The 24,602-nt window shown below is 44.2% G+C and overlaps 2 protein-coding genes across 4 annotated transcripts in view; one reads left to right on the top strand and one right to left on the bottom strand.

Annotated features, from left to right (window-relative positions):
- The first annotated feature begins 306 nt into the window (after positions 1 to 306).
- On the top strand, positions 307 to 14,831 carry LRRIQ4 (leucine rich repeats and IQ motif containing 4). Its single transcript, XM_054982773.1, has 5 exons — positions 307 to 1,455; positions 5,474 to 5,647; positions 8,129 to 8,267; positions 9,276 to 9,472; positions 14,670 to 14,831. Exons 1-5 carry the CDS (start codon positions 307 to 309, stop codon positions 14,829 to 14,831), a joined length of 1,821 nt encoding a protein of 606 aa, XP_054838748.1.
- LRRC31 (leucine rich repeat containing 31) overlaps positions 13,713 to 24,602 on the bottom strand; it is a 25,042-nt gene continuing 14,152 nt past the window's right edge. For all 3 annotated transcript variants that reach the window (XM_054984239.1, XM_054984238.1, XM_054984240.1), the window contains 2 exons: positions 20,581 to 20,748; positions 13,713 to 15,567 (listed from right to left, as the gene is read on the bottom strand). In XM_054984239.1, the coding sequence (XP_054840214.1) occupies positions 15,248 to 15,567; positions 20,581 to 20,748 (488 nt within the window). In that variant the 3' untranslated portion in view covers positions 13,713 to 15,247. The remainder of the gene's footprint in view (positions 15,568 to 20,580; positions 20,749 to 24,602) is intronic.

Genomic DNA, 24,602 nt, shown 5'->3' with positions numbered 1-24,602 from the left:
AGTTCGGATCATGCATCTGATGAAGAGAACTTGATTCTCGAAAGCTTATGCTACAATAAAATTGGTTAGTCTTAAAGGTGCTACTGGACTCTTTTTGATTTTGCTACTACAGACTAACACGGCTAACTCCTCTGGATCTACCCAGATTAAGAAATCAGACCTCGCAAGTGATGATGATGTCATCCCTTACTCATGAATCTGCTGGAATTTATGAATGAGATCACACAGGTTCATAATACTCATAGTATTAATTCACAATTCTCCAATCCTCCCTTTTTTTGCAGTCAGAAAGAAGTAGGGTATATAATGGTTGATCTCCCCCGGTTCTCCTTCACTATCCCAAGTATCGAAACCTGCCCAAGTACTGACACCTCTGAAAAAGATGTGATTGGTGCCATTTTCAGTCATCTCAATATGCCACTGATACCAGAAGCACATAATGCAGAAGAAATAAATGAAAAGCCAGAAGAGCCTGAAGAGAAGGTCCTTGTTCCAGTGCAGATCACAGACCGAATCTTCTTCCTTGATTTAGCCAATAAAAAACAGACAACCATCCCATGGCAAGTTTTTGAACTGGAAGACATTGAAGAATTGCATCTGGAGAGAAATATGATTGAGGCCATTCCAGGAAGTATCTGCCGTCTTCGGAATATGAAAGTTCTTTATCTGAATAAGAACAATATCAGAGAGATATGTGAAGAGCTCGGCGAATTGAAATCCCTCCAGAGCTTGGATTTAAGTAGTAATCCTCTCTCTCCCTATTCACTGGATATCCTTAGTCAACTGAGGGGTTTACGTCAGCTCCGGTTATATGATGTAAACCTGGATGAATTCCCAGTGGAAATCTGCAAACATCTTCACCATCTGGAGCTACTCGGACTTTCTTCAAATAATCTAAATTGTCTTCCCAAGGAAATAATAAATTTGACCAAACTGAAAGAGATTTATTTACAAAACAATAGATTTGAAGATTTCCCAACTGAACTTTGTCATCTTTATAATCTGGAAATAATTGATGTGGAAAAAAACAGCCTGAGCGTTATTCCAGATGAAATTGCCTCTCTCAAAAATTTAAACCAGTTGTTTGTCGCATTCAACAACCTGACAGCCGTGCCTGACTCCCTCAGCCAGCGCTTGAAAATGGCGGTGCTCGATGTGTCCCATAACCGCCTTCACAAACTCCCTCGAAGTTTAAAGCTTCTGACTGAAATGAAAGAATTTGGGTTATCTGGGAACCACCTGGCTGCATTTCCACGTCAGATCCGCCGCTGGAGGTCACTCAGTGTGGTTTACATGAAAAACTGTGCCCTGCAAGTGGTACACCCATCATTTGCCAAGCTAACTGCTATGAAGATATTAGACCTAAGGGAAAATCTCCTGGAAGAGTTTCCAAGAGAGATTTGTGCATTGGAAAACCTGGAAGTGTTATCATTAGATGACAATATGATCTGTGAGGTATGGATTAGCTAGGTAACTAGGCTGGGTTAAAATTCAATTAAAATCTACCAGAATGTATCAAAGCTCGGGGGGAGCGGTAAATATACCTTGTGGCAGCAAAAATGTGAATTAAAACACTCAAGTGTTTTACAATCATATGCAAAACACTTGGGGGGTATGAATGTAAGTCCAGCAGGGGTACTGAACCCTTCTTTTTCGCACCTGTTTTTCATCCAGTCCTGTTTACCTCTGTTAGAACCTGTTTGAAGGGAGGATTAACTTGAAAGATGGATTTTAAGGAGCATAGAGACAGAGTAAGGTTTAGCGTTTACCAGGGCTTTTTTTCTGGGGGAAAAGGTGGTGGAACTCAGTGGGTTGCCCTCGGAGAAAATGGTCACATGGCTAGTGGCCCCGCCCCCTGATCTCCAGACAGAGGGGAATTTAGATTGCCCTCTGTGCCCCATGGCGCGGAGGGCAACCTAAACTCCCCTCTGTCTGGAGATCAGGGGGCGGGGCCACCAGCCATGTGACCATTTTCAAGAGGTTCCGGAACGCCATTCCACCACATTCCAGATGAAAAAAAGCCCTGGCGTTTACCATCATGCCTCTTTTGTGCTGTGAATTGCACCCCATGATAAACTATAAATTCCAACTACCAGGGACAGTGTCCATTTTCTGATCTCTGTCCCAGATATATATCATTGCCCCCTTTTTGTCCCTATTTCTATCTCTGAGGATATCCTTTGGAAAAGTAGCTCAAGTTGTCAATCTCAGCTCTGTTTCTAGAGTTCCTAGAAATTAAGTCTCCGATTGAGAAGTGGATGTACTGAGCTAGATCCTCTCAATCTGTTCCCACTAACAGAGAAACTTTCCTCTGACCCAAGGAATCTTCTGCTGGCAGCATTTCCAGTTGCATTAGTGGGAATCTCATTGCACTGGAAGAAACTGCCACTGTTAGTGGAATGGGATCTAGTCCATTGTCCAAAATGTCAATGTATGCACATGAACACTAAGGCACTATTGCAGGGCATGACCTGCCTTTTCACAGTCTTCAGTTACTGAGGTATATTTTAAGCTGGTAACAATCTGTTGCACGATAGTTCATTAACCACAAGCATGTATACCCTCTTAAACTGGCAAACCACAGGCTGTTGTGGAAGAGAGGAATATAACACTCAGAAGACAGGGTAGAGCATTCAGCAGTGTATACAGGAATGAAGGAGTTCAGACAGTGATCCTTGGTATGAGAACTGGCATGTTACAAGTAGAGATGGGCATGAACAGCAATATGAACTAGAAAAAGCCATGAAAAGCCCAATCAGCTGTTCTCGAACAAGCCGAAGCCCCATTCTAAACGAACAGGTGGTCTTGCAAGCCTCCTTCGTTGCTGTTTGTCAAGCCAGACAATCTGGCACCTGCAATCAATTCCCTTGGCAACCGGAGGCAGGAACTGCCTGAACTCTGCCTGAACTCCTGCTGTTGCCCTGGAAACCCCAATCTAAGCCTTTAACTTGATAGGCAGGTCTTCCTTTCAAATGTGGAGCTCCAAATTTGTTACAAGGAAGCAAAGAGCAGGGGAGAGGGGGGCTCCCAGCTCTGGCTTAGTTTGCAGACAGTGGAGAGGGAGAGACAGTTGCTGTTGGAATTTTGATAGAGTGCATTGGAGCTTGAATTTTCTTTGTGTGTGGTGGGATGGGGATCTGCCTCTTCAAGTTCCAGGGCTGCTGCCAGGCTCTGGGCCAAGCTATTTATTATTGGTACATTTCCTGCTGCCTGCTCAGCTAGGGGTTCTGGGAGTGGTGTGGTAGGAATCTTGATGGCTGGAGGAGAGCCTGCTGGCTGCCATGAACAACGAACATGTTCGTGAACAGGTCATGTTCGTCAATATTCATTGTTCATGGATGGCAACGAACAACGAACACCATGTTCGGGTTTTTTTCTGTTCGTGCCCATGTCTAGTTACAAGTATGGCCCTATCTTTGTGAAATTTTTGTGAAGTTTGAATTTACAAACTATTGGAGTAGGTCCATGTTTAAGAGCCAAGGTCTGCCATTATCGGCCATGAGAGTTCCTTTGCTTGGGTCCAATCCAAGGACCATCTTCTTTAGCATTATGTTTCCATAAATGGTTGACTCTTTGTGTACTGAGGGATGGGCCTGGAGAGGAGCAGGTCATTAAATCCAATATAGTGTAGCAGTTAATGTATTGGACCCAGACTGGGGAGATCAAGAGCTATCCATACAAGTGCATTAGCGGCTCCCACTTTATGGAATGGCCTGTCTGGAGAGGTCAGGAAAGTTACCACTCTCCTTGCTTTCTGCCAACTATGCAAAATGAATTAAGCAAGAGGGCTGTGCTGTAAGGAAAAGGTTCAGAAAGATGCTTTGGTAAAGGAACAGGGACTGTAGACTATACTACTGCGTACCGTCTGTTGCTGTAAGTATGCTCTTACTGGATGCTTCCGCATTTCTTGAATGTGTCATCTCATTCTGCTTATGTTGTGTTTCAGCACTGGTTTTTTTCAGCACTGTGAAGAATTTGTTGTGTTTCAGCTCTGTTTTTCAACTCTGGATCAGATTTCTGCTTGTTTTCAAATTCCTGCTGTCCTTACCCTATTGTATTGTTTGATGATGTCCCAACTGTTGATCATACTGACTTTTTTGACATAATCGGCCTTGAGTCTCAGTGAGAAAGCAGGACTATGAGTAATGTAAATAAATAAACAAATTCCCACTCAGCCATGAAGCTCCCTGAATAACATTAATAATAACATAATAACATTCTATTTATATACCACCCTTCAGGACAACCTAATGCCACAAAATGTGTTATTATTATTCTCACGACAATCACCCTGTGAGGTGGGTGGGGCTGAGAGAGCTCTAGAGAGCTGTGACTGACCCAAGGTCACCCAGCTGGCTTCAAGCGAAATAGTGCGAATCAAACCTGGTTCTCTAGATTAGAGTCCTGCTTAACCACTACACCAAACTGGCTGTCATTGACTTTGGTCAGTCATTGTCTCTCGGCCTAACCTACCTCACAGTGTAGGAGTGAGGACAAAATGGAGTGGAGAACCATGAACACCACCCCAAGTTCCTTGAAGGAAAGGCAACCTAGAAATGTGATACATTTGTTGGGAAGTGTTGATGGATCTTGGTAATAATTATATGTATCGGATTGGATCCAACTAACTTTTGAGCTGGTGAAAAAGGAAGACATTTTCTTTGACCACCATAGAGGTTATGCTGAGGGTCATGGGACCTACATGGACAAAAGCCATGTGGCATAGGGTCTATAGTAAAGAACGTAATTGGGTGGGATTGAGTGAGGCTGGATCCAAATCATTGTCCACACACCCAGTTGAGGGTCCAGCAGGAGAGGGGAAAGTGAATTGGCTGGCTAGAATTTTCACTGTTTTCTGCTAAAAAATAATGGCTATATTGCACCATTATTCACAGCCCCGGTGCCAGGGTCACTGGTGCCTGAGGCAATCATTGTGCGCACGCTGTGCGCGCCCCCGGGCTGTGCAATGACATCATCACCTGATGATATCATTGCGCAGTGACGACGGGGCCATTCACCAGCGGGTGGCTGGGGCGGCGCGAGGAGGCTGCCTGCGCTCCACACGCCGCCCCAGCCGTCTGCCATCCCTGGCCTGTGGCTGCTGCGCCCACCCAGGGGCGTGTGGCAGTGGCAGCGGCAGCGATGGCACAGGGCTGGCTGGTGGCGGCACTGCACACACCTCCACCCCCAGCACCCCCTCCAGCGCCCCCTCTGGCCCTACGGTGCCTGCGGGCCCCGCCTCACAACTTCAACGGTGGCACCAGCCCTTATTATTCAACAGATGTCTCTCTGGAATGACTACAACTTTGCCCTAAGGGGGTTTAGGGATATGTAGTAGGGTAGGGAGACCTTTGTAGCTGGTCTTCCCTTTCTATCTGCACAGCAGTCAGTAAACACTTCTTGGACATAGCACACTATTGCAATTTGACTAACATACATTTTTTTAAATTACTTTTTTGGGGAAACTGTCCAGATACCTCAGTCAGTGGCCAGGCTTTCTCAGCTGAAGTGTCTCAGTGTGACTGGCAACAAATTTTTCTCATTTCCTGAGGAAATCTTACTTCTCCAATCGTTAGAGAAATTGTACATGGGGCAAGACCTTGGGACCAAATTTACAGAACTACCCATGGAAATCTACAAGTTACAGGTAAGAAAAGGAACAGGGCTCAGATCCCGGTGATAGCACAGCCATTCAAAATCAGTGGAGAATAAGAGGGTTTACAGCAACATCACAAAGGAAGAAAGACCATTGTCACAAGGATAAGAACTTTTTATCCTACTGAATGATAAAATGAGTCATCCACATTTCCTTTCTGTATATAATCATTTATATTTTTGTCGACAGTTTCGTTTTCCCACTTTTCACTGTTCATCTTGTAAGTTAGTAATGGCTACGCACATTGTATGTTTTATATACAAATTGTTTATGGCATTTGTTCCTACAACATATATCATTAATGTTTATAGCAGGGGTGCCCAGCATTTATGACACTTTGCACACCTTTGGAATTCTAACATAGGGTGGTAGGGGCAACCACAAAATGGCTGCCACAGGAGGCAGGGCCAACTGCAGAACATCAGAGAGAGAGGTTATGCCTAACTCTAATAGTACATCTTCAACATTTCAGGCAGAAGGTCTGTTGAACAGGATGCCTTTTTAAAATGAACGTATTCCTTTAATGTTGTTGTTTGTATACACACAGCTTACTTTCAGTCATGCTGTGAAGATCCTTGTGCTGTGGTGGCAGCTGATGCCAAAGCAACGTTTTTAAAAATCTGCACAGTCAATCAGATCTCCAACGGCCTGTCAGAAGCCCTCATATACAAAAGCTCCATCTGGCCCACATACTTTCTAAAAACACTTGGCAAGCCCCAGGAAAGATATTGGTGGGTGCCATTGTGCCCATGGGCACTACATCGTGGACCCCTCACATATAGGAATTAAAATTTTGGACTGGGTGGCCACGGTTCAGATCCTTACTCTGCCGTGAAGCTCCCTGGGTAACTGTGGGCCAGTTACTATCTCTCAGCCTAACCCACCTCATAGAATTGTTGTAAGGAGAAAGTGGAGAAAGGAGATCCATTCATAACACCCCGGACTCCTTGGAAGAGCAGAATAAAAATGGTATTAGACAAAGAGATAAATATATATTGTTGGTTTATTAATGCACAAGCCATTTTGAAAATATATTTATTTTATAGGAAAATGTTCTTTGCTTATTGGAGTTGGTTGGACTGGGAATTATCCTCTGGAAAATGACACATGGAAAGGGTTAATCTTTCCCTACCCAAGCCCCATAATTGCTTTTAAATACATTTTTAAATGTTGGGAGATCCAGTCATGGCTCTCTTCAGTTGTACTGAGTAGAGATGGGCATGAACTGGAAAAAAACTAACCATGTGGTTTGTGGTTGGTCAAATTTCACAAACCATGAGCTTTCACGAACCTGCCCCTGGTTCACGAACCGATTCGTTTGGTTCATGAAAACATCACACTCAGGTCAGAAAATCACCACTTCCGGGTCAGCAGAATGTCACTTCCAGGTCAGCAGAAGGCCACTTCCAGGTCAGCAGAAGGCCTGCAGGAAGTCCATCCCCTGTTGCCTAGGAAACATTGATTGGCACCAGGCTGTTTGCAGTGACGAACCAAAAAATTAACCAAACGAACCAGCCTAAAGTTCGTGACGGTTCATCAGAAATAGGATCTGACAAACCGCTAGTTCGCGAACCACAAACTGGCCTGGTTCATGCTTAATTTTGGTTTGTATTTCAGTTCGTGCCCATCTCTATTATTGAGGCTTTTAAAAATACCTTTTGCTAAGTTTCTAGGTGCCTGTTCTGAATGGCCTCTGGGAAGGTATCCTTATTGTCTGAATATTCAGAGAGTCTATATGAGACTCTTGTCTATATAGGGTTAATTCCAGCCCTCTTTTCACCTGGTGAAAAAAGAAAAGGTGGATCTCATTGACCACCAAAAGAGGATATGCTGGAGATCATGGGACCTGCAAGTACAAAAGCTATGATGGACAGGGGCTGTAGTAAGGGAAAAAAATGGGGAAAGTATGTTAAAAATCTGGCTGGAGTCAACCCATAGAATTTCATTTGTCAAGAAGTGTGTAGCACACACTGAAGATAAAGATAGCAGCCATATTTAAGTAGTGGCTACAGTGGGTTGTTCATCTACAAAGGGACCTCTGCTTCACAACTTACTTTGCATATCTGCAAATCAAAGACTGGTGGAGTCTTCAGTCTTGCCCATCTACCCTGCATTAGAGGCAACAGTTAAAGGATATGGATATTCGGTCACTTACAATTTGTCGTATTAAAAACAATCCTAATATTTTAAGTGTTGTGTTACAACTGATTTGGGAATTGTGGGGGAGAGGGTGATGGGTAGGTAACATTACAGTCATTAGCCAATCAGCACCATCCACAGTAATTTTATCCAAATTGATCCATTCCAGAAAACTGCAGAACAGGTTTCTCCAGAACCTGGCAATCAAGAAAAAGATATTTGGCTCTCCAAACCAGCCTACTATGTCTTCACCCTCAGATAATCAGTAGCCAAGATTCAGGGGGTTACCATGGGCACACACCTTTAAATATATATATATATATTTCATTCCAGAACTTGAAAGAGCTGTACCTTGAGAACAACGAACTGGAGTATCTTCCACCAACCATAGGCTTGCTGAATAACTTAGAAATACTAGACTGCCGCAACAATTTTCTTATTGAGCTACCTGACTCCATATGCCAAATACAAGGTAAAGAAAAGAAAATGGATTTTCAGTGGTAACTTTCCAGCCAACTCCTCATCTCAATCCACTGCCTTGTTTGTGGGCATTGTAGGGGCACCTATTTGGCCACTGTGGGGAAACAGAATGCTACAGTATACATTTTTTCCTGTGGTCCTATGTTCTCTTCAAGACCCTGGTCCAAAAGTTACTCCTGCACTGAACCAGGAATGGGGAGGTATGGCTTTATGCCTTAATCACATGTGCTCATAAGCTTCTCATTTTTGGTATTGGACATCATAATGCAATATGTGTACAGATGAGGGTCAGAGAGGGAAAGCAAGAGAGGAAAGAGGGATCCACTAAACCCCATAGCAATCCATGCACAATGATACTTCCTAATATGGATCATGACCTTGAGGGGTTTTTTTTAAATGAAAATTTTGATTCTCTGAATGCCCAATTCTTCTCTCCCCACCTCATAACATTTGTCTTTATTGCTGGGGAAGGAAAAAAGATGGTTGACTGGAGCAGTTTGTACCTTCTCCTTTATTTTGAGAAAAGTCCAGCTCCCACTGTAGCCTTAGCATACAAGGCTGAGGAGGGGGAAAGCTGACTGAGGAGACATGGACTTGTTTTTTCATTTTGTTGAAGTAGGACGTCGCCAACAGGAAGCCAACAGTCTCCCTCAGTACCGTCTTTGCCTTCTCAGCCAGTGGGAGGGAGAATCTCGCACTCTGTAATCCGCCTTGAGTCTCAGTGAGAAAGGCAGACTATAAATGACATGAATAAAATAACACTGGCCAGTGTTCTTACTTCCTGCCCACATATCTGCCTCTCTGACAGTGTATTATTCAGGAGCTGCTGTTCTAATCTGCAGCTCATCTTACTTCCACTAGACCTATTCCGGAAGATTGCAGTCCAACTTTGAGGCTAGGAAGTTTGGCTCTTGTGACTGGAAAAAGAAACTTTAAAAACAAATGTTAAATGGGCATGGGTTATGTGGGCCATTTCAATCGTGTGATTCTGTGCTTTCAGGTTTGCAAAAAATATTTCTTGAGAGCAATCAGCTATTTCAACTCCCGGAGGACTTGGATAGCCTAGGGAAACTGCAGGTTATTACGCTGTATGGAAACCCCATGATGTATCCCCCAGTGGAAGTATTCAGTCAGGGGATGGAGGTGATATACAAGTACTTGCAGGAGCAAAGGAGACGCAAGGCCATGGCTATCAAGGTACGAATCACAAAAAAGCCGCAGAAGAAGCAGGCTGCACATTGCATTGAACATGTGCTGAAATGCTGTGGGAAGCCCTTAGAATTTTAAAACAGTGGGTACAAACGGGCAGATACCTCATGTCAGAAAATGTTTTGGTGGGTATATATTATATACATGTTTTGGTGGGTATATATTATCACAAAGTATGCATGTGTGCTTGAATTATGGGGGGAAATGTAGGAGGAGCCTGAATAAAATCCACAAGATGGTTGTTGGGGGTTTTCCGGGCTGTATTGCCGTGGTCTTGGCATTGTAGTTCCTGACGTTTCGCCAGCAGCTGTGGCTGGCATCTTCAGAGGTGTAGCACCAAAAGACAGAGATCTCTCAGTGTCACAGTGTGGAAAAGATGTAGGTCATTTGTATCTACTCAGGAGGGGTGGGGTTGAGCTGAGTCATTCTGTAAGAGTTTCCCAGGGTGTGGAATGCTAATGGCGGGAGGCTTCACTGTATCCTGAGGCGGTTCTTTTGCATATGGATTGGTGCTTGATGTGCTAATCTTCTCTGCAGGGCTATTGTCGGGTGTGGAGTGTTTTGTTGGCCTGGTGTTTTTCAGAACTGGAGCCCATGCTCTGTTCATTCTTAAGGTTTCTTCTTTCCTGTTGAAGTTTTGCTTATGCTTGTGAATTTCAATGGCTTCCCTGTGCAGTCTGACAAAGTAGTTGGAAGTGTTGTCCAGTATTTTGGTGTCCTGGAATAAGATACTGTGCCCTGTTTGAGTTAGGCTATGTTCAGCCACTGCTGATTTTTCAGGCTGTCCAAGTCTGCAGTGTCTTTCATGTTCTTTTATTCTTGTCTGGATGCTACGCTTTGTGGTCCCGATGTAAACTTGTCCACAGCTGCAGGGTATACGGTATACTCCTGCAGAGGTGAGGGGATCTCTGCTGTCTTTTGCTGATCGTAGCATCTGTTGTATTTTTCGGGTGGGTCTGAATACTGCTTGAAGGTTATGCTTTTTCATAAGCTTTCCCATCTGATCAGTAATTCCTTTGATATATGGCAAAAACACTTTTCCTGTGGGAGACTGTTTTTCTTTGGTTGTTTGATTCATCCTGGGTTTGATTGCTCTTCGGATTTCATTTCTGGAGTAGCCATTTGCCTGAAGTGCGTGGTTTAGATGATTAATTTCCTCATTGAGAAAGCGCGGCTCACATATCCGTCTTGCACGATCCACTAATGTTTTCATTATGCCTCTTTTCTGTCGGGGGTGGTGATTGGAGTTTTTGTGTAAGTACCGATCAGTGTGAGTTGGTTTCCTGTAGACCTTGTGACCTAACTGAAAGTTTGCTTTGCGGATGACCAAGGTATCCAGGAATGAGAGTTTTCCCTCACTTTCTTTCTCCATTGTGAATTGTATGTTCAGGTGGATGTTGTTGAGATGATTCAAAAACTCCATCAATTCTTCCTCCCCATGGCTCCAAATGATGAATGTATCATCCACAAACCGGAACCATACACTGGGTTTGTGGGGTGCTGATTCTAGAGCTGTTTTTTCAAAATGTTCCATGTAGAAGTTTGCTATAACTGGGCTGAGTGGGCTCCCCATGGCCACCCCATCCATCTGTTCATAGAATTCGTTGTCCCATTGGAAGTAACTGGTGAAAAACACCAGGCCAACAAAACACTCCACACCCGACAATAGCCCTGCAGAGAAGATTAGCACATCAAGCACCAATCCATATGCAAAAGAACCGCCTCAGGATACAGTGAAGCCTCCCGCCATTAGCATTCCACACCCTGGGAAACTCTTACAGAATGACTCAGCTCAACCCCACCCCTCCTGAGTAGATACAAATGACCTACATCTTTTCCACACTGTGACACTGAGAGATCTCTGTCTTTTGGTGCTACACCTCTGAAGATGCCAGCCACAGCTGCTGGCGAAACGTCAGGAACTACAATGCCAAGACCACGGCAATACAGCCCGGAAAACCCCCAACAACCATCGTTCTCCGGCCGTGAAAGCCTTCGACAAAATCCACAAGCCTCATTCCCTCACTCACCTCAATTTTCATCCCTCTCCACTGGTTCTCAAAAGTCACATCTCAGTTCCTATAGGGTGCTACACAAATTACTCCTGTACTTTTGGGGTCATTGTAAGCAGGGGTCATTTCGTAGAAAAAGAGCCGGAGGAACTCATTAGCATAACTGATTTGCATATGCCACGCCCCCTGACAAAACCTATCCTGGCTGTTTTGGACCCAATCCTGGCCATTCAGGGCCAAAATTGGACCCAAAATGGAAAAAAGAGGCTGAAAATGGCTGAAAAGGGGCCCAAAATAGTCAGGATCAGGCCACTGCTGAGCGGGAGAGATATCCACCACCCATCAGAGGCCCTATCCAGGCTGTTTTGGCCCCAATCCAGGCTGAAATGGGCCCAAAATGGCCGAGTCAGGTGGGCGGGGCCACCTGACATGACCTCTTTGGGGAACTGCCGGAACTGCATTACTGTGCGTTCCCCCTCGAAATGAGCCCTGATTGTAAGCCATGTTTATGAGGGCCCATGTACAACAGTCAGGAAGGTGCTTGGAAAGCTTTAGGCCCTCTTTTTTTTGGACTTCAGTCTGCACCAAGTTCAACCACCTCCTATTCCCGCTGAATTCAACCGAAAGGAGATAACTAAATCTAAATCAAAGTCAAGAATGTGCAAAGCAGTGGTTTGCCAAACTGTTTTGATCAGCACATAGAAATTCCAGCCAGCCCTTGACAAGGAGCAAAGATTTCTTGGAAGTTTTGAAACAGGAAGTGACTCCCCCCCCATTTTCATCTCACCACTCCACGGAGTGAGGGGCCATTTCCAGATGGCTTACCTGAAGCCGCTCCATGCCGCAATGTTGTGGATCGTGCCGGGGAAAACGCGAAATACTGCGTTTTCTCGCGTGAGTTTTGCGCGACGTCGCGCAAAACTCGCACAAGAAAACGCACTATTTCGCGTTTTCCCCGGCACGATCCACAACATTGCAGCATGGAGCGGCTTCAGGTAAGCCATCAGGAAACAGCCAGGGTGGGGGACAGGGAACATCCCCCACCATTACTAACTCTTCGTTTGCTCCCCGTATGTTTGGCTAAGTGCAATCCCCATCTCCCCACTACATAGTAGCAAGAGTGTGTTCAAAGAGGAAAGAGAAGATGGAGGATATTGCCTTGTTTAGCCCAACAGGAGACAAGACAAGGAAGTGACATTTAACAGAGAAGAGAGGTGCTGTCCTTACATTCCTATCTAACTGATCCTTGCTGCCCCCTTTATAGTAGGGTCTTCTTCTCTTCTTCCTTCTTGTACACCAGACATTGTTACTTCCCAACAAATGCAACCTCAACCAAGAGAAAGCTCAGCAGAACGAAACTGAAGCAAAGGAATGGATGGAATCCATCCAGAACCAAAGTGAATCAAGGGGACTAACATCAAACCAGAGAATCAAAACAGAATCCCACCCAAATCAAACTGAAGCAAGGGACTCTGTTGCAACTTAGCCCAACTGAACCAGTGTCACTCACAGAAGCAAACAAGGAGAGCTCCTGCATGGATTGGCCACTCACTTTTTCTCCTGCCTCTGAGCCAAGCTACAAGTGACGCCTGACACAGGTTGGATACTTGTCAGCTTCCCTCAAGTTTTGATGGGAAATGTAGGCATCCTGGTCTTGCAGCTGTAATGGAGAGCCAAATTGTAAAACCAGGACGCGTACACTTCCCATCAAAACTTGAGGGAAGCTGACAAGTGCCCAACCTGTGTAAGGCGTCACTTGTAGCTTGGCTCTCTGTCTCATTCCCCCCCCCCCCCCGGTAAAAAAAGCAAGAGAATCTCAGGAAGAAACCAGAAGCCATATTTCCCAGATTTATCTGGGCGTCTGTATCTGGGTTCCCAAATTCAATCCCAGATTCTCTGATTTGATTCAGGAAAGCTGGATTTAATGGATTGGCAAAAATCTGGCTTTTCCACCAAATCCCAGATGACCTGTGTTACGACCCCTTTCTTTCGCTTGTGTAGATTTGGTCCTTAAGCCTTTTATTCTTGCCCCCTCTTGGTAGACTGCTGCCACCAGGAATTAAATTCCAGAATAACTTAAATTTCTCCTTTTAGTAACGTGCCCAAAGTTCAGGCTTTTTTGTGGTACTATGTGGCCCTGAGGATAGGAATGGGATATAGGAATGATAGATACTCTGGGATATAAAAACAACAACAACAAAGTAAACTTTTATTTTTATAAGAAGCGTATCGGTTTCATATTATTTCTAAAACTTGGTTTCAAAAGAGTAGTTCTCAGTTCTTAAAGTTACTTTATTTAAACCCAGTCACACAGATCTCCTCTCAGGCTTCACACTCAGTTTGCCTGCTTTTCATATTAATTTCTCTCTCAGTTACAAGTAAGACCTTTTCTCAGGCGCACACACAGTTTGCCTGCTTTCTCCTGACTAAATATTTCTCTCAGAGCCAAATTACAAGTGACACCTGACACTAGCTGGACACTTGTCAGCTTCCCTCAAGTTTTGATGGGAAATGTAGGCAGCTTGGCAGAATGTTGAACAAGTGATAGTTGAAAAGTCCATTGGACAGCAGTTGGAGAGCCACGCTGCAAGATCAGGACGCCTACATTTCGCATCAAAACTTGAGGGAAGCTAAATAAATTAAATTAAAAAAAATTGAGGGAAGCTGGCAAGTGTCCAACTAGTGTCAGGCGTCACTTGTAGTTTGGCTCTCAGAACTGCTTAAAAATACTCAGGCTGTACACAGCTTGCCTGCTAATACCAGACTCAATGTTTTTATCAGAAATGCTTAAACATGCTAAGGGTGCACACAGATTGCCTCTTTTGCTCTGACTGAATCTTTTTCTCCACTCTCAGCCTAAAACTGCCTTCACTCTGCCCACACTTTCAATCATCAACCAATCACATCACTCACTCATCCCTCTCTTTCACCCCCACTACACCACACCACACTACACTTACACCACACACTACATCATCTACACCACACCAAGCATTTAAAGACACATACACACATTTACTTAAAAACATTACAACCTGACTCTATATAAAGCAACTTCATATGTTTACTGTCCCCCCACCCACCCTCCAAAAAACTTGCATTTGCAATTTTTTGGGGACTGCGGCCTCAAACATCTGCTATTGACAATTTTAACATTGATTTGGTTTTTCCAGGTCCAGGCTTGGTGGCGTGGCCTCATGGTTCGCAAAGGGCTTGGTGCCTTCACTGAGGTCTTGAGAATGTTGAAGAGAGCTAAAAAAGAAAAGAAGGAGAAGAAAGGCAAGGAAAAAGGGAAAGGAAAAGACAAGGGAAAGGGAAAGGGTAAAAAGAAGTAATGCATCCATTCAGAGTCTCAAAAGATGTGCAAAACAGTATACCGGGAAAAGATCTAGGGGAATAAATCCAAAACAGTGGAATACAAAAAAAAGCAATTCACAAAAAACACACACATTTTGATGGATCAAGAAAACTTGCCTTTTTCTAGAGTGTAAAGAATAAGCTTTAGGGTAATACCAGCAAGGCAATTCTTGTTGTGAGAGCTCTGCAACCAGCCAAGTGGCTGAATGGGATTTCTGTTGCAGTGTTGGGTTGTCAGTATTCCTTTTCTGCCAGCAATATCTCTAGCTCTTATTCTTTTCTTCTCCTCCTCTCCACCATACTGCACCAGGTAAGGCTGAACAGCATGGAGGGACCGCAAAAAGTGTCCCTGGGCCACTTGCTGCCGACTGTTATGCTAGTTTGATGATTTGGGCTAAGTGTCAAAGTGAACATTTTGTTCATTGTTCCAGTTGCAACTTTCCAGCTGTTTTTGTTGTCGTTCGGAGAGAATCCAGCCTTGGAGGTCTAGCTCTGAGAGTATGGGCAGCTTTGGCATGGCAGCCAACAGTTTGCCAAACCATTCCCCGCAGTCACGGCGTGATGCAGGCCGAAGACTGACATCCAGTTCAGAGAGCTGTTCGAGAGCCACAATGCCTTGATAGAACGTTGACCACCCCTGGTCCGAGATGTGGTTGTTGTAGCTCAGGTCCAGCTTCTGTAGTTTAGCCAGAGGACCATCTTGGATGACCAGGGCTGGAAGGAGACACCAGGTAAGTAGGTAACGCGGCAGTAAACAGTACATGACATGCTTTCAAACTGCAAATGCAGTTTGGTAGCAGATTTTTAAAAGGGAGAAGGAGGGTCATATTTTGACAGAAATATAAAAAATACATGGGGTATCAAAACACTATCTAAGGTTATATCTAATGCAAACCATTAAAAACACAGTAATAGTACCTTGATTCCTGGACTGGCAAATGCTGAACAGGTAATTGTGGGGAGGTAGTATTTATTTAAGTATCTATAGCCCATTTTTTCCTCCAATGGGGACCCATAGTGGCTTACAATGATGTTCTCTCCTCCATTTTATCCTCACAACAAGAACCCTGTGAAGTAGCTGAGGTCGAGAAAGAGTGGCAGGCCCAATAGCACCCAGCAAGCTTCCATGGCAAGATTTGAACCTGGGTCTTCCAGATCCTGATCTGACACACTAACCTCTACTTTACACAGTTTGTCTCTCCTCAAGACTTTCTTCTTTTCAAACAGGAGAGCAGGGGAGGCAGGCTGCACAACAAAGCCGTAGCTTTTAAACTTTCTGCCTTCAGGGAACTTGTTCCACGTCTACTAGACAGCTGAGGAAACTGTGAGCATCTGCTTTGAAATCCCTGCCTGCCTCAGGAAAATATTCTAGGGTGTGAAATGGAGGCGCCTGGGGTACAGGCCAGAAATTGTGGGCTTGGCTGTTGTCCTGCACTAAATGAGTGTGCGCCCCCAAGAGCTCCCAGCATTCTCTGAAACTATGGGTTGCAAGGGAAAGAACAGCTGGTCAGCTTTTTAAAAAGAAAGCTTCTATGCCATGACTGATTTTATCACTGGGGAGCACCCAATAGGTTTTCAGTGAACCCCATGGTTTCCCATAATAGATTACAGATTTCTTTTACTTCACCTCTATGTCACTTTCTGTCCCCAAAATGGATTTCAGAGAGGTACAGGATAAAAACAGTAGCGAATATGAGCAGTGACAAACAGTTAACATACTAAAAAAACTAAGCAAAACTGAAAACCAGGGCCAAGCAGGGGAGGGGGTAGGAGAGCCATTTGGCCCTAGCCTCAAGCTCAAAGAGGGCGTGAAATTTAGACATTCAATAGGTTTCATAACTCGTTTTTATGTGCATAGGGGGCTCAAAAGCTAGAAGTGGTAAAGCTCTCTCTCGAGCTCTGAGGGCCTGAAGAAAGCTAAAAGCTAAAGCAGCCAGAACATCCAATTTAAAGAAAGAAACATTACTCAAAGGCTTTTAAAATGTATCTTCACTTGAAAGTAGACATGAAGGAAGTCCTGTGATTATAGAGCTAAAGAGAGTTCCAGAGAATAGGTGCTGCTACTAAGAAAGCCCTGTTCCTTTTGGTCACCAGCAGGCTTTTAATGGCCTTGACACTCAAAGCAGGGCTTGCTGAGATTAATAACAGAAGGAGGAGTGCTCATGTGAGAGAAAGTACCTCCTGAGGTATCCTGAATTGATTCCAATGGTAAACTATCACCTTAAATTGTGCCTGAAAAGTTACTGGTAACCAACAGTGCAGTGATACATTCCTAACAGTAAGTCAAATCGATAGCTGAGCTGCCCCATTCTGATATCACCCATATAGTCTTCAAGGGCCTACCTACACCAAGCACACTGCAGTAGTCCAGACTTGAAGCCATGTATATATGATGACGGTCAAGTTACCTTTCTTTAGGAGAATACACAACTGCTAAGGAACCAACTGAAACTGGTAAAAGGCAAACCTAGCCAAAGATGGCTCCTAGGTACTTGGATAGGAAAGTAGGGTCAAGCAGCATCCCTTCCTTCCAGCTGTGAGTCTGCTGTTCCAAGAGGAGTGGGATTCTTTCAATTGAACTGTCTTGGATCATGCTTAAGTTTCTTGACTTGTCCAGACCAATTCCAGATGTAAATTTAAGGAATGTGCCACATCTGGTTTCATGTTTCAAACCACTGGGGAAAAGAGAGACCTTTGCAGAATAATATGCCTACCTATAACTGTCCCTATACTCAGCATGCCTTAGACATTGTGAGGTGCTGCATGTCTCTCTATGAACATGTGTTACTCTCTTCATAAGTAAGCTGCTGCTTCTTGTCTAGGGTGAGAACACTTCCTGACTTCTCCTCTGTTTCCTTTGAAAGATTCTCCCTTTTGCCTTTTGTTTCCAAACAGAGAGCTCGCATCCATGTCTCTGTTCCCTGCAAAGTCCTCCATCTACCTCTAGGGTTGCCAGCTCTAGGCTGGAAAAATCCTGGAGATTTTGGGGGTGGAGCTTGGAGTAGGTGGGGTTTGGGAGAGGAGGGGCCTCAGCAGAGTATAATGCCATAGAATCCACCCTTCAAAGCATCCATTTTCTCCAGGGGAACAGAACTGTCAGCTGGAGATCAGTTATAATTCCAGGAGATCTCCAGCCACCACCTGGAGGCTGGCAACCCTATCTACCTCTCTTTCGCCTGCAGTGAGGAATTTCCCTCTCACACATGCAACCTCAATGATGAACCAGTTGACCATGGTACAGTGAAACTAATGCTTTAGACTAGGACTCTTTCCTTCTACTCCAAAATATTTCTGTGAATGGAATCTACCTCAATTAACTTTAAGTTTAATCTTTTCTACAGTTTGATTGCTTGAAGATTAATTGCTACATGTTAGGGAAAACGCTTCTGATTGGGTAACTCTGCTACCAAATGTAATATAACTGTTTCTAACATCCTGAATGCTGCTTGAACTTTTCGTGAAATTCATTGGGAGGAGCTGAGAATATAAGCCACTCCCTTAGTTCTTCCTATGGGCCACTGCAGTCTAAACTTATCCAATTGAAGGGTTGGAGCCCTTCAATATAAGGACAGTACTACATGAAAGGTACCGTTCTGCGATCTTTTTCTGTCAAGATTTTTCTTTATCAGCTGTAGATGGCTTTAGACCAAGCAGAAAACAGGCCAGGGAAGATGTTTAAGTGTATCCATTCAGAATCCACCCTCTTCTGAACTTCTTTTCCTCCAAAGACACATATGATGAAGAGGGCTATTTGGAGTTTGGAGGAAGGAAATGGTAAAACAGCTCCCCGGCCCCTGGCTGGTCCTCTGTTCAACCTGAAGTCAGTTACAGATAAATGAAAGTCCAACTACAGTTTCACACAGCCATCCTAAAGTGAAATGCCATCTTTACTTCTGCGGTCCCATGACATAGGAAGTGCCAAAGTCAATGGCTATACAATGGCGTGCTTCTACAGGCAGGAGGGATGCTTCTTCCAGAGCGTGATATTCTTGCCACCACCCACTCCCACTGCATCTCAATTTGCCCCCCTCAATGCTGCTCCTGGGAGATGTGGTAGAATGCATAGCATGGTGAAACATGCCTGATTTTATCTTGAGTAAAGAGATGATTCCTTTACTTAAGGAACTCCACTCAGGAATAGGAGAGATGACAGACAGCATTCTAATCTACCTAAACTACGATATAAAAGCATGCAGGAAACATGTCCTTCTCCCCCCTCTCCCCGTGGCGGCAAGATGAAGGAGAGAAGGGAAGGCAGCCAGACCCAATGAAAAACCTCTAAGAATATTAATCTACACTTCAAAGAGATAGCAATAGGATAGTAGGAAGGAAGGATGCCCAGGTCCTGACCTCTCTTTCTTGCTGGCTCTCCTGAGACAGAGTAGCCTGCTTCCAACAAGACAGATCCAAGGGGCAGCATTTGGGGCTACTAGGGAAGCGGGGAGACAAGAAGGTGATACTCTGTGGGTGGAAATCTGTCCATCTGCAGAAACACACCATAGGATCCAAGCTGATGCAGTTGGATCAAAGTAGACAAAACACTCTGTGATTCAATCTCCAGCATGTTTTCAATTACTAATTAGCAGCCATGGGGTTTAAGGAGGGAGGTTAACTTTTTCCTGTGCTGTTTTTTGCAATCTCAAATCTCTGCTTTGAATCTGTTTTTGCTGTTGTAAGAAGCATGAAGGAAACCCATTTGTTTCCCTCCAGCAGACCAGAGAGGAGTTCTGGTGGTGGTGGTGGGGTGTGTGTGTGCACATGCACACACATGCTTGACCAGTCCATACCAATGTAGCTGTCAGGGGTGGACAGGCCATTCAAATTATAGGGAAATTTCCTGGTGGATCACTACCAGGGCTTTTTTTCTGGGAAAAGAGGTGGTGGAACTCAGTGGGTTGCCCTCGAAGAAAATGGTCACATGGCTGGTGGCCCCACCCCCTGATCTCCAGACAAAGGGGAGTTTAGATTGCCCTCCGCACCGCTCCAGCAGCACGGAGGGCAATCTAAACTCCCCTCTGTCTGGAGATCAGGGGGCGGGGCCACCAGCCATGTGACCATTTTCAAGAGGTTGCGGAACTCTGTTCCACTGCGTTCCCACTGAAAAAAAGCCCTGATCACTACCATAGAGGGCCACTGGTGGCAGAAGCAAGCAGAGTCAAGCCCTAGCAACTTCTCCGTCCTGAGCCTCAGGGGCTGCTTGGCTGAGAGCTGTCATCAGCCGTGGCTCTTTGTGTCATTACCATCTCTTCCCATGGGGGGGGTGCATTCAGTGAACGAATGCCCATTGTTGACTCCATTGAACTAAGTGGCCCCACAGTGGTGGCCGGTAACATAGTAGTGACCATGCAACTAGACTTGTTCCTGGGCCATTTTCACTTCCCAGTTTGTTCCTGGTAGCTGGAGTCACTGCTTTTTCTAAAACTTACTGGCTGTTTGTAACTTCAAGTTTTTAAGCATTGTTCTCTGTAAGCATTGTTAAAATGCCCCCCACCCCCAACACACATTTCCGCCTGCATTCCTGATATCCTGTTGAGATTTATTCAATTTTTTGCAAAATTACTTATCCTATGTGAAAAGTTGTTCCGGGCCAGCTTTTCCTTACAATATACATTTCCTCCTATGTGTGCAAAGATCACTTGTGGTCACTGAGAAAGTTGGTTCTGAATCACAGATTTTTTTGAAAAACAGGGAGTACCTAAGAGAAGGGAAATGCAGTTTTATACCTACCGAGACAAGCCAGATCTTTATCCACCAAGCTGCAGCTGCTCAGTCTTAACTCTTGGAGCTCAGCCTCAAGGTTTAGCGCTTTCAAAATCAGCTTTAGGTTCCCACCAACGCATTTATTCCAAGAGAGGTCTAATATCTTCAGTTCAGGAAGGTGAAGGGCAGCCTCGGCTGAAAAGATTAACAACAGCATCTTGTGCTTACCAAAATAAATAGGCCTGATCTGGAGACACACAATCTTCTGTCTTGAACCTCATTGTTTCTGTAATGTACAAAAGCCACTTTCTGACATTCTGTCCCACTCTTCCAGCACTCCGTCACAGGCACTGTTGTGTTACCAAGATACAAAACCCAGGATGGAGCTTTGCATTTAGAAGCAGGGTTGATATTCAGTGGGTGGGGAGGGGGTCACTTGAGGCAGAGAGAAAGACTGGTTCTAACCCCTACAGTCTCCCTAGCTGCATCCCTTTACTTTTTCCCACATTAGTGAATAGTTGCCCTTTATTCCCCTGAGAACAAGTTAAGCGCTGCATTTAGAGGGCCAAATTAGGCATTATGACATCTACAGGTCTGATCCGTGCACACCAATGCAATGTTAGAGAAGTATTTGACCCTTTAAAAGTGCTGCATCAGGGACAGGCAATCTTCTTGTCCCCCCCACCCCACCCCATTTCAGCTGCTGGAGCAGCCCATTCTGGAACTTGAAAAGGCAAGGGGTGGAGACAAGATTGCCTGGCCTGCTGCCCTATGGGCTCTCATGGCATTTTTAAATGGCCAAGTGGTTCTCTAAAATGGTCTCTGTGTCCATGGGTTGGACCAGTGCATGCCGTAACGTCTAGTTTTGCCCAGAGACAGTATTGCAGGGAATGTGTGACTGGACTAAGGTCACCCACTGAGCTTCTATGGCAGAGTGGAGACTTGAACCTGGCTCTCCCCAGTATCTGCAAAAAGTTCTGCCGAAGTGAATGGGAACTGAACACTGCTGCTTCTGCAGGAGTCCTCCCCAGTGATCGCATCCAGTGTTAGTAACCATAGAAGTGTTTTCCTGTTACGTTTTCCCACCCATGTTCCTCATTTTTTTGACAAACTTGAACCTCAAGAGATACAGTGCCCCCAATGCCTTTTCCTCCCATTGTTTTCAGAAAGCCATGGGCTATCCAATCGTATGCATATTTATTTGGATCATAAAAGCCATGTGGAACATGGGCTGCAGTAGGGAGGGAAACTGGATGAGTTTGATTGGAAAAGCGGGCAATATCCAACCCAATGTGCTGGGAGTTCAATATCAGGATTTCCTAGCATTTAAAAAATAAATAAATTACTAACCTGCACCATTTTCTTGATCTAAAACATCCCTTGGAAACCACTGTTTGACATATTTAGAAAAATTATATATATTACTATATTCATACATTTCCCAATAGGGTAAATACTGGCTTCCCAGGGTCATTTTAAATTGGAAAAACAATTCCCTCCCCTTCCCACCTCAGCCCTAATCTGAACCAAGCCCCTTCACAGGAATGCCAATTCTGGGTTGTGAAATTCCTAGGGGGTGAAGCCTGGGGAGGGTGTAGTTTGAGGATGGGAGGGACCTCAGTGGAGTATAATGGCATAAAGTCCACCCTCCAAAGCAGTCGTTTTCTCCAGAGGAACTGATCGCTGATGTCTAGAGCTCAGTTGTAATTCTGGGAGCTCTCCAGGCCTTGGCTGGAGGTTGGCAACCCTACCATTATTAAACACTGGGATCTCCTGCAATTGCACTTCAAGCATATTGTCTGATTAGACCCTCAATCCAAGGGACACAAATTTGACTGGATTGTGTGTCAACAGACCCCTGCCTCCCATTATGACTTTTACAGTGTAATCCTATGAAGAGTTACTCCATTTTAAGCTTATTGATCTCAATAGGGTTAGACTGGTATAACTTGGTATAGGATTGCACTGTTAGTCTGGCCTTGAGAGAGTACCTATTTCAAATGAAAACTGTGTTATGTGTTTGGTTGAAGAAAGACCATAATGTGTTTTTTATACCCAAGATGGAAACAAGCTAAAATAATTTCTGACAGTGAATTGGATCCAACCATACTCTGCACAGCCTTCCTCCAGCCTCCAATGGAAGAAACACTGACATTGGAGACAGGCTCCTTAGATGGAAAGAAGCCTTGAAAATGGAAAGAAGCCTTGAAAATTGAGCTAAAGGGAAAAGTGGGATATAAATATTTTAATTAATAAATAAACGTAGCTCAATGGAGTGGTAGGACTGGAGTAGGATCCACCCTAATGAAGAATATTTTTATTCATTTATGAAAAACTAGATAATTACAAAGAGCTCATTTCGCTTTATGGAGATAAGCCATATCAAGACAGAATGACCCAGGAGGAACTATAGTACTCAGTTAAATAAAGCAGAAGTTACCATTTTTTCTCAGCTCTAATATCAATATCAGAAAAGCTTAGAGGTTAGCAGGATTTTTAAAGTGTTTTTGCTGTCCAAAAGAGTAGGAAAAGGTGAGTAAAATGGTACCCAGGTGAGAACAGTCTTGTATCTATAACCTATAAAAGGATTAAAGCAATGCCATATAGAAATGTTAACTTTGGCATACCTCTAACATATCCCTGGACAATTTTATGGCTTCATTGTGGTTAGTAAGCCATTTTCTACTTTTGTAATTTATTTAATTTTTTTTGCACTGTTTATAACATATTGTGTCTGATACGTCTTTTTTTGCATTGTTTCCATTTTTTTGGTAATCCTACTCCTGTTGCTTGGTCTGTTTGACTGAATTGTCTTACGCTGTATAATTGGCCTCGAGTTCCACCCCTAAAGGTGGTGAATAAACTAAATAAGTATGAATAAAGTAAAATAAATATATAGGAGAAACTGCAAAGAGGTGAAATGAATATTGACTATCCATCTATTACATGTTTATGCCATTCTTGCTCTCAGAAGCTTGGGGCAGCACACATATCTCTTTTCTTCTCCATTTTATCTTTACCCCAATCCCATCAAGAAAGAGAGTGACTGGCCAAAGGTCACCCAATGAATTTCTTGATTAATGGGAGCTTTTACCCCAGGTTTCCCCAGATTTCACACTCTTCTCTTGTACACCATACTGACTCACTCTATATTAGAAGTTAAAGAGATTATGTTGTTTTTGGAAGAAGAACTAACATGGTATATCAATAGAACATCGAATTAGGACCTGGGAAAGCCAGGTGTGAATCCCTACACTGCCATAAAATCTTGGTGGGTGGTGACTACACCAGTCATTTTCTCTCACCCTAATCTATATGAGAGGGTGGTGGTTGTGAGGATAATGTGAAAGGGGGTGAATGATCATGTAAGCCACTTCATGTCCCCATTGGAGAGAAAAGCAGGGTATAAAATATAAATAAGATTTTATATGGAAGCTTATCCATTACTTAGCAGTTCTTCAAACCAAAGTATTCATGTATACAGAAATCCTGCATTTTTATATATAATAGGATGAAGCACTGATAGGGCTAGTTTATATCTGACAGAGTAAGAATAGATGGTGTCAGGGGTCATTTTGTAGAAAAAGAGCTGGAGGAACTCATTAGCATAACTCATTAGCCTATGCCATGCCCCTTGACATCACCAGAAGTGTGTCATTAGCATAACTGATTTGCATATGCCACACACCCTTGACATCACCTATCCTGGCTGTTTTGGACCCAATCCTGGCCATTCAGGGCCAAAATTGAGCCCAAAATGGCAAAAAGGGGCTGAAAATGGCCGAAAAGGGGCCTAAAATGGTCAGGATCAGGCTGCTGCTGAGCAAGAGAGTGATCCACCGCCTGTCAGAGGCCCAATCTGGGTGGTTTCGGCCCCAATCCAGGCCAAAACAGGCCCAAAATGGCTGAGAGTCAGGTAGGCGGGGCCACCTGACATGTGACCTCTTTGGGGAACTGCCGGAACTGTGTTCCGGCGCGTTCCCCCTTGAAATGAGCCCCTGATGGTGTTATAATACATACCCATCTTGATAATCAGCCTTCTCTTGAAT

This window comes from Eublepharis macularius, chromosome 6, assembly GCF_028583425.1.
Source record: "Eublepharis macularius isolate TG4126 chromosome 6, MPM_Emac_v1.0, whole genome shotgun sequence".
Taxonomy (NCBI): Eukaryota; Metazoa; Chordata; class Lepidosauria; order Squamata; family Eublepharidae; genus Eublepharis; species Eublepharis macularius.
Note: the sequence above shows the minus strand (reverse complement) of the source record. Positions and strands in the feature narration are given on the sequence as shown.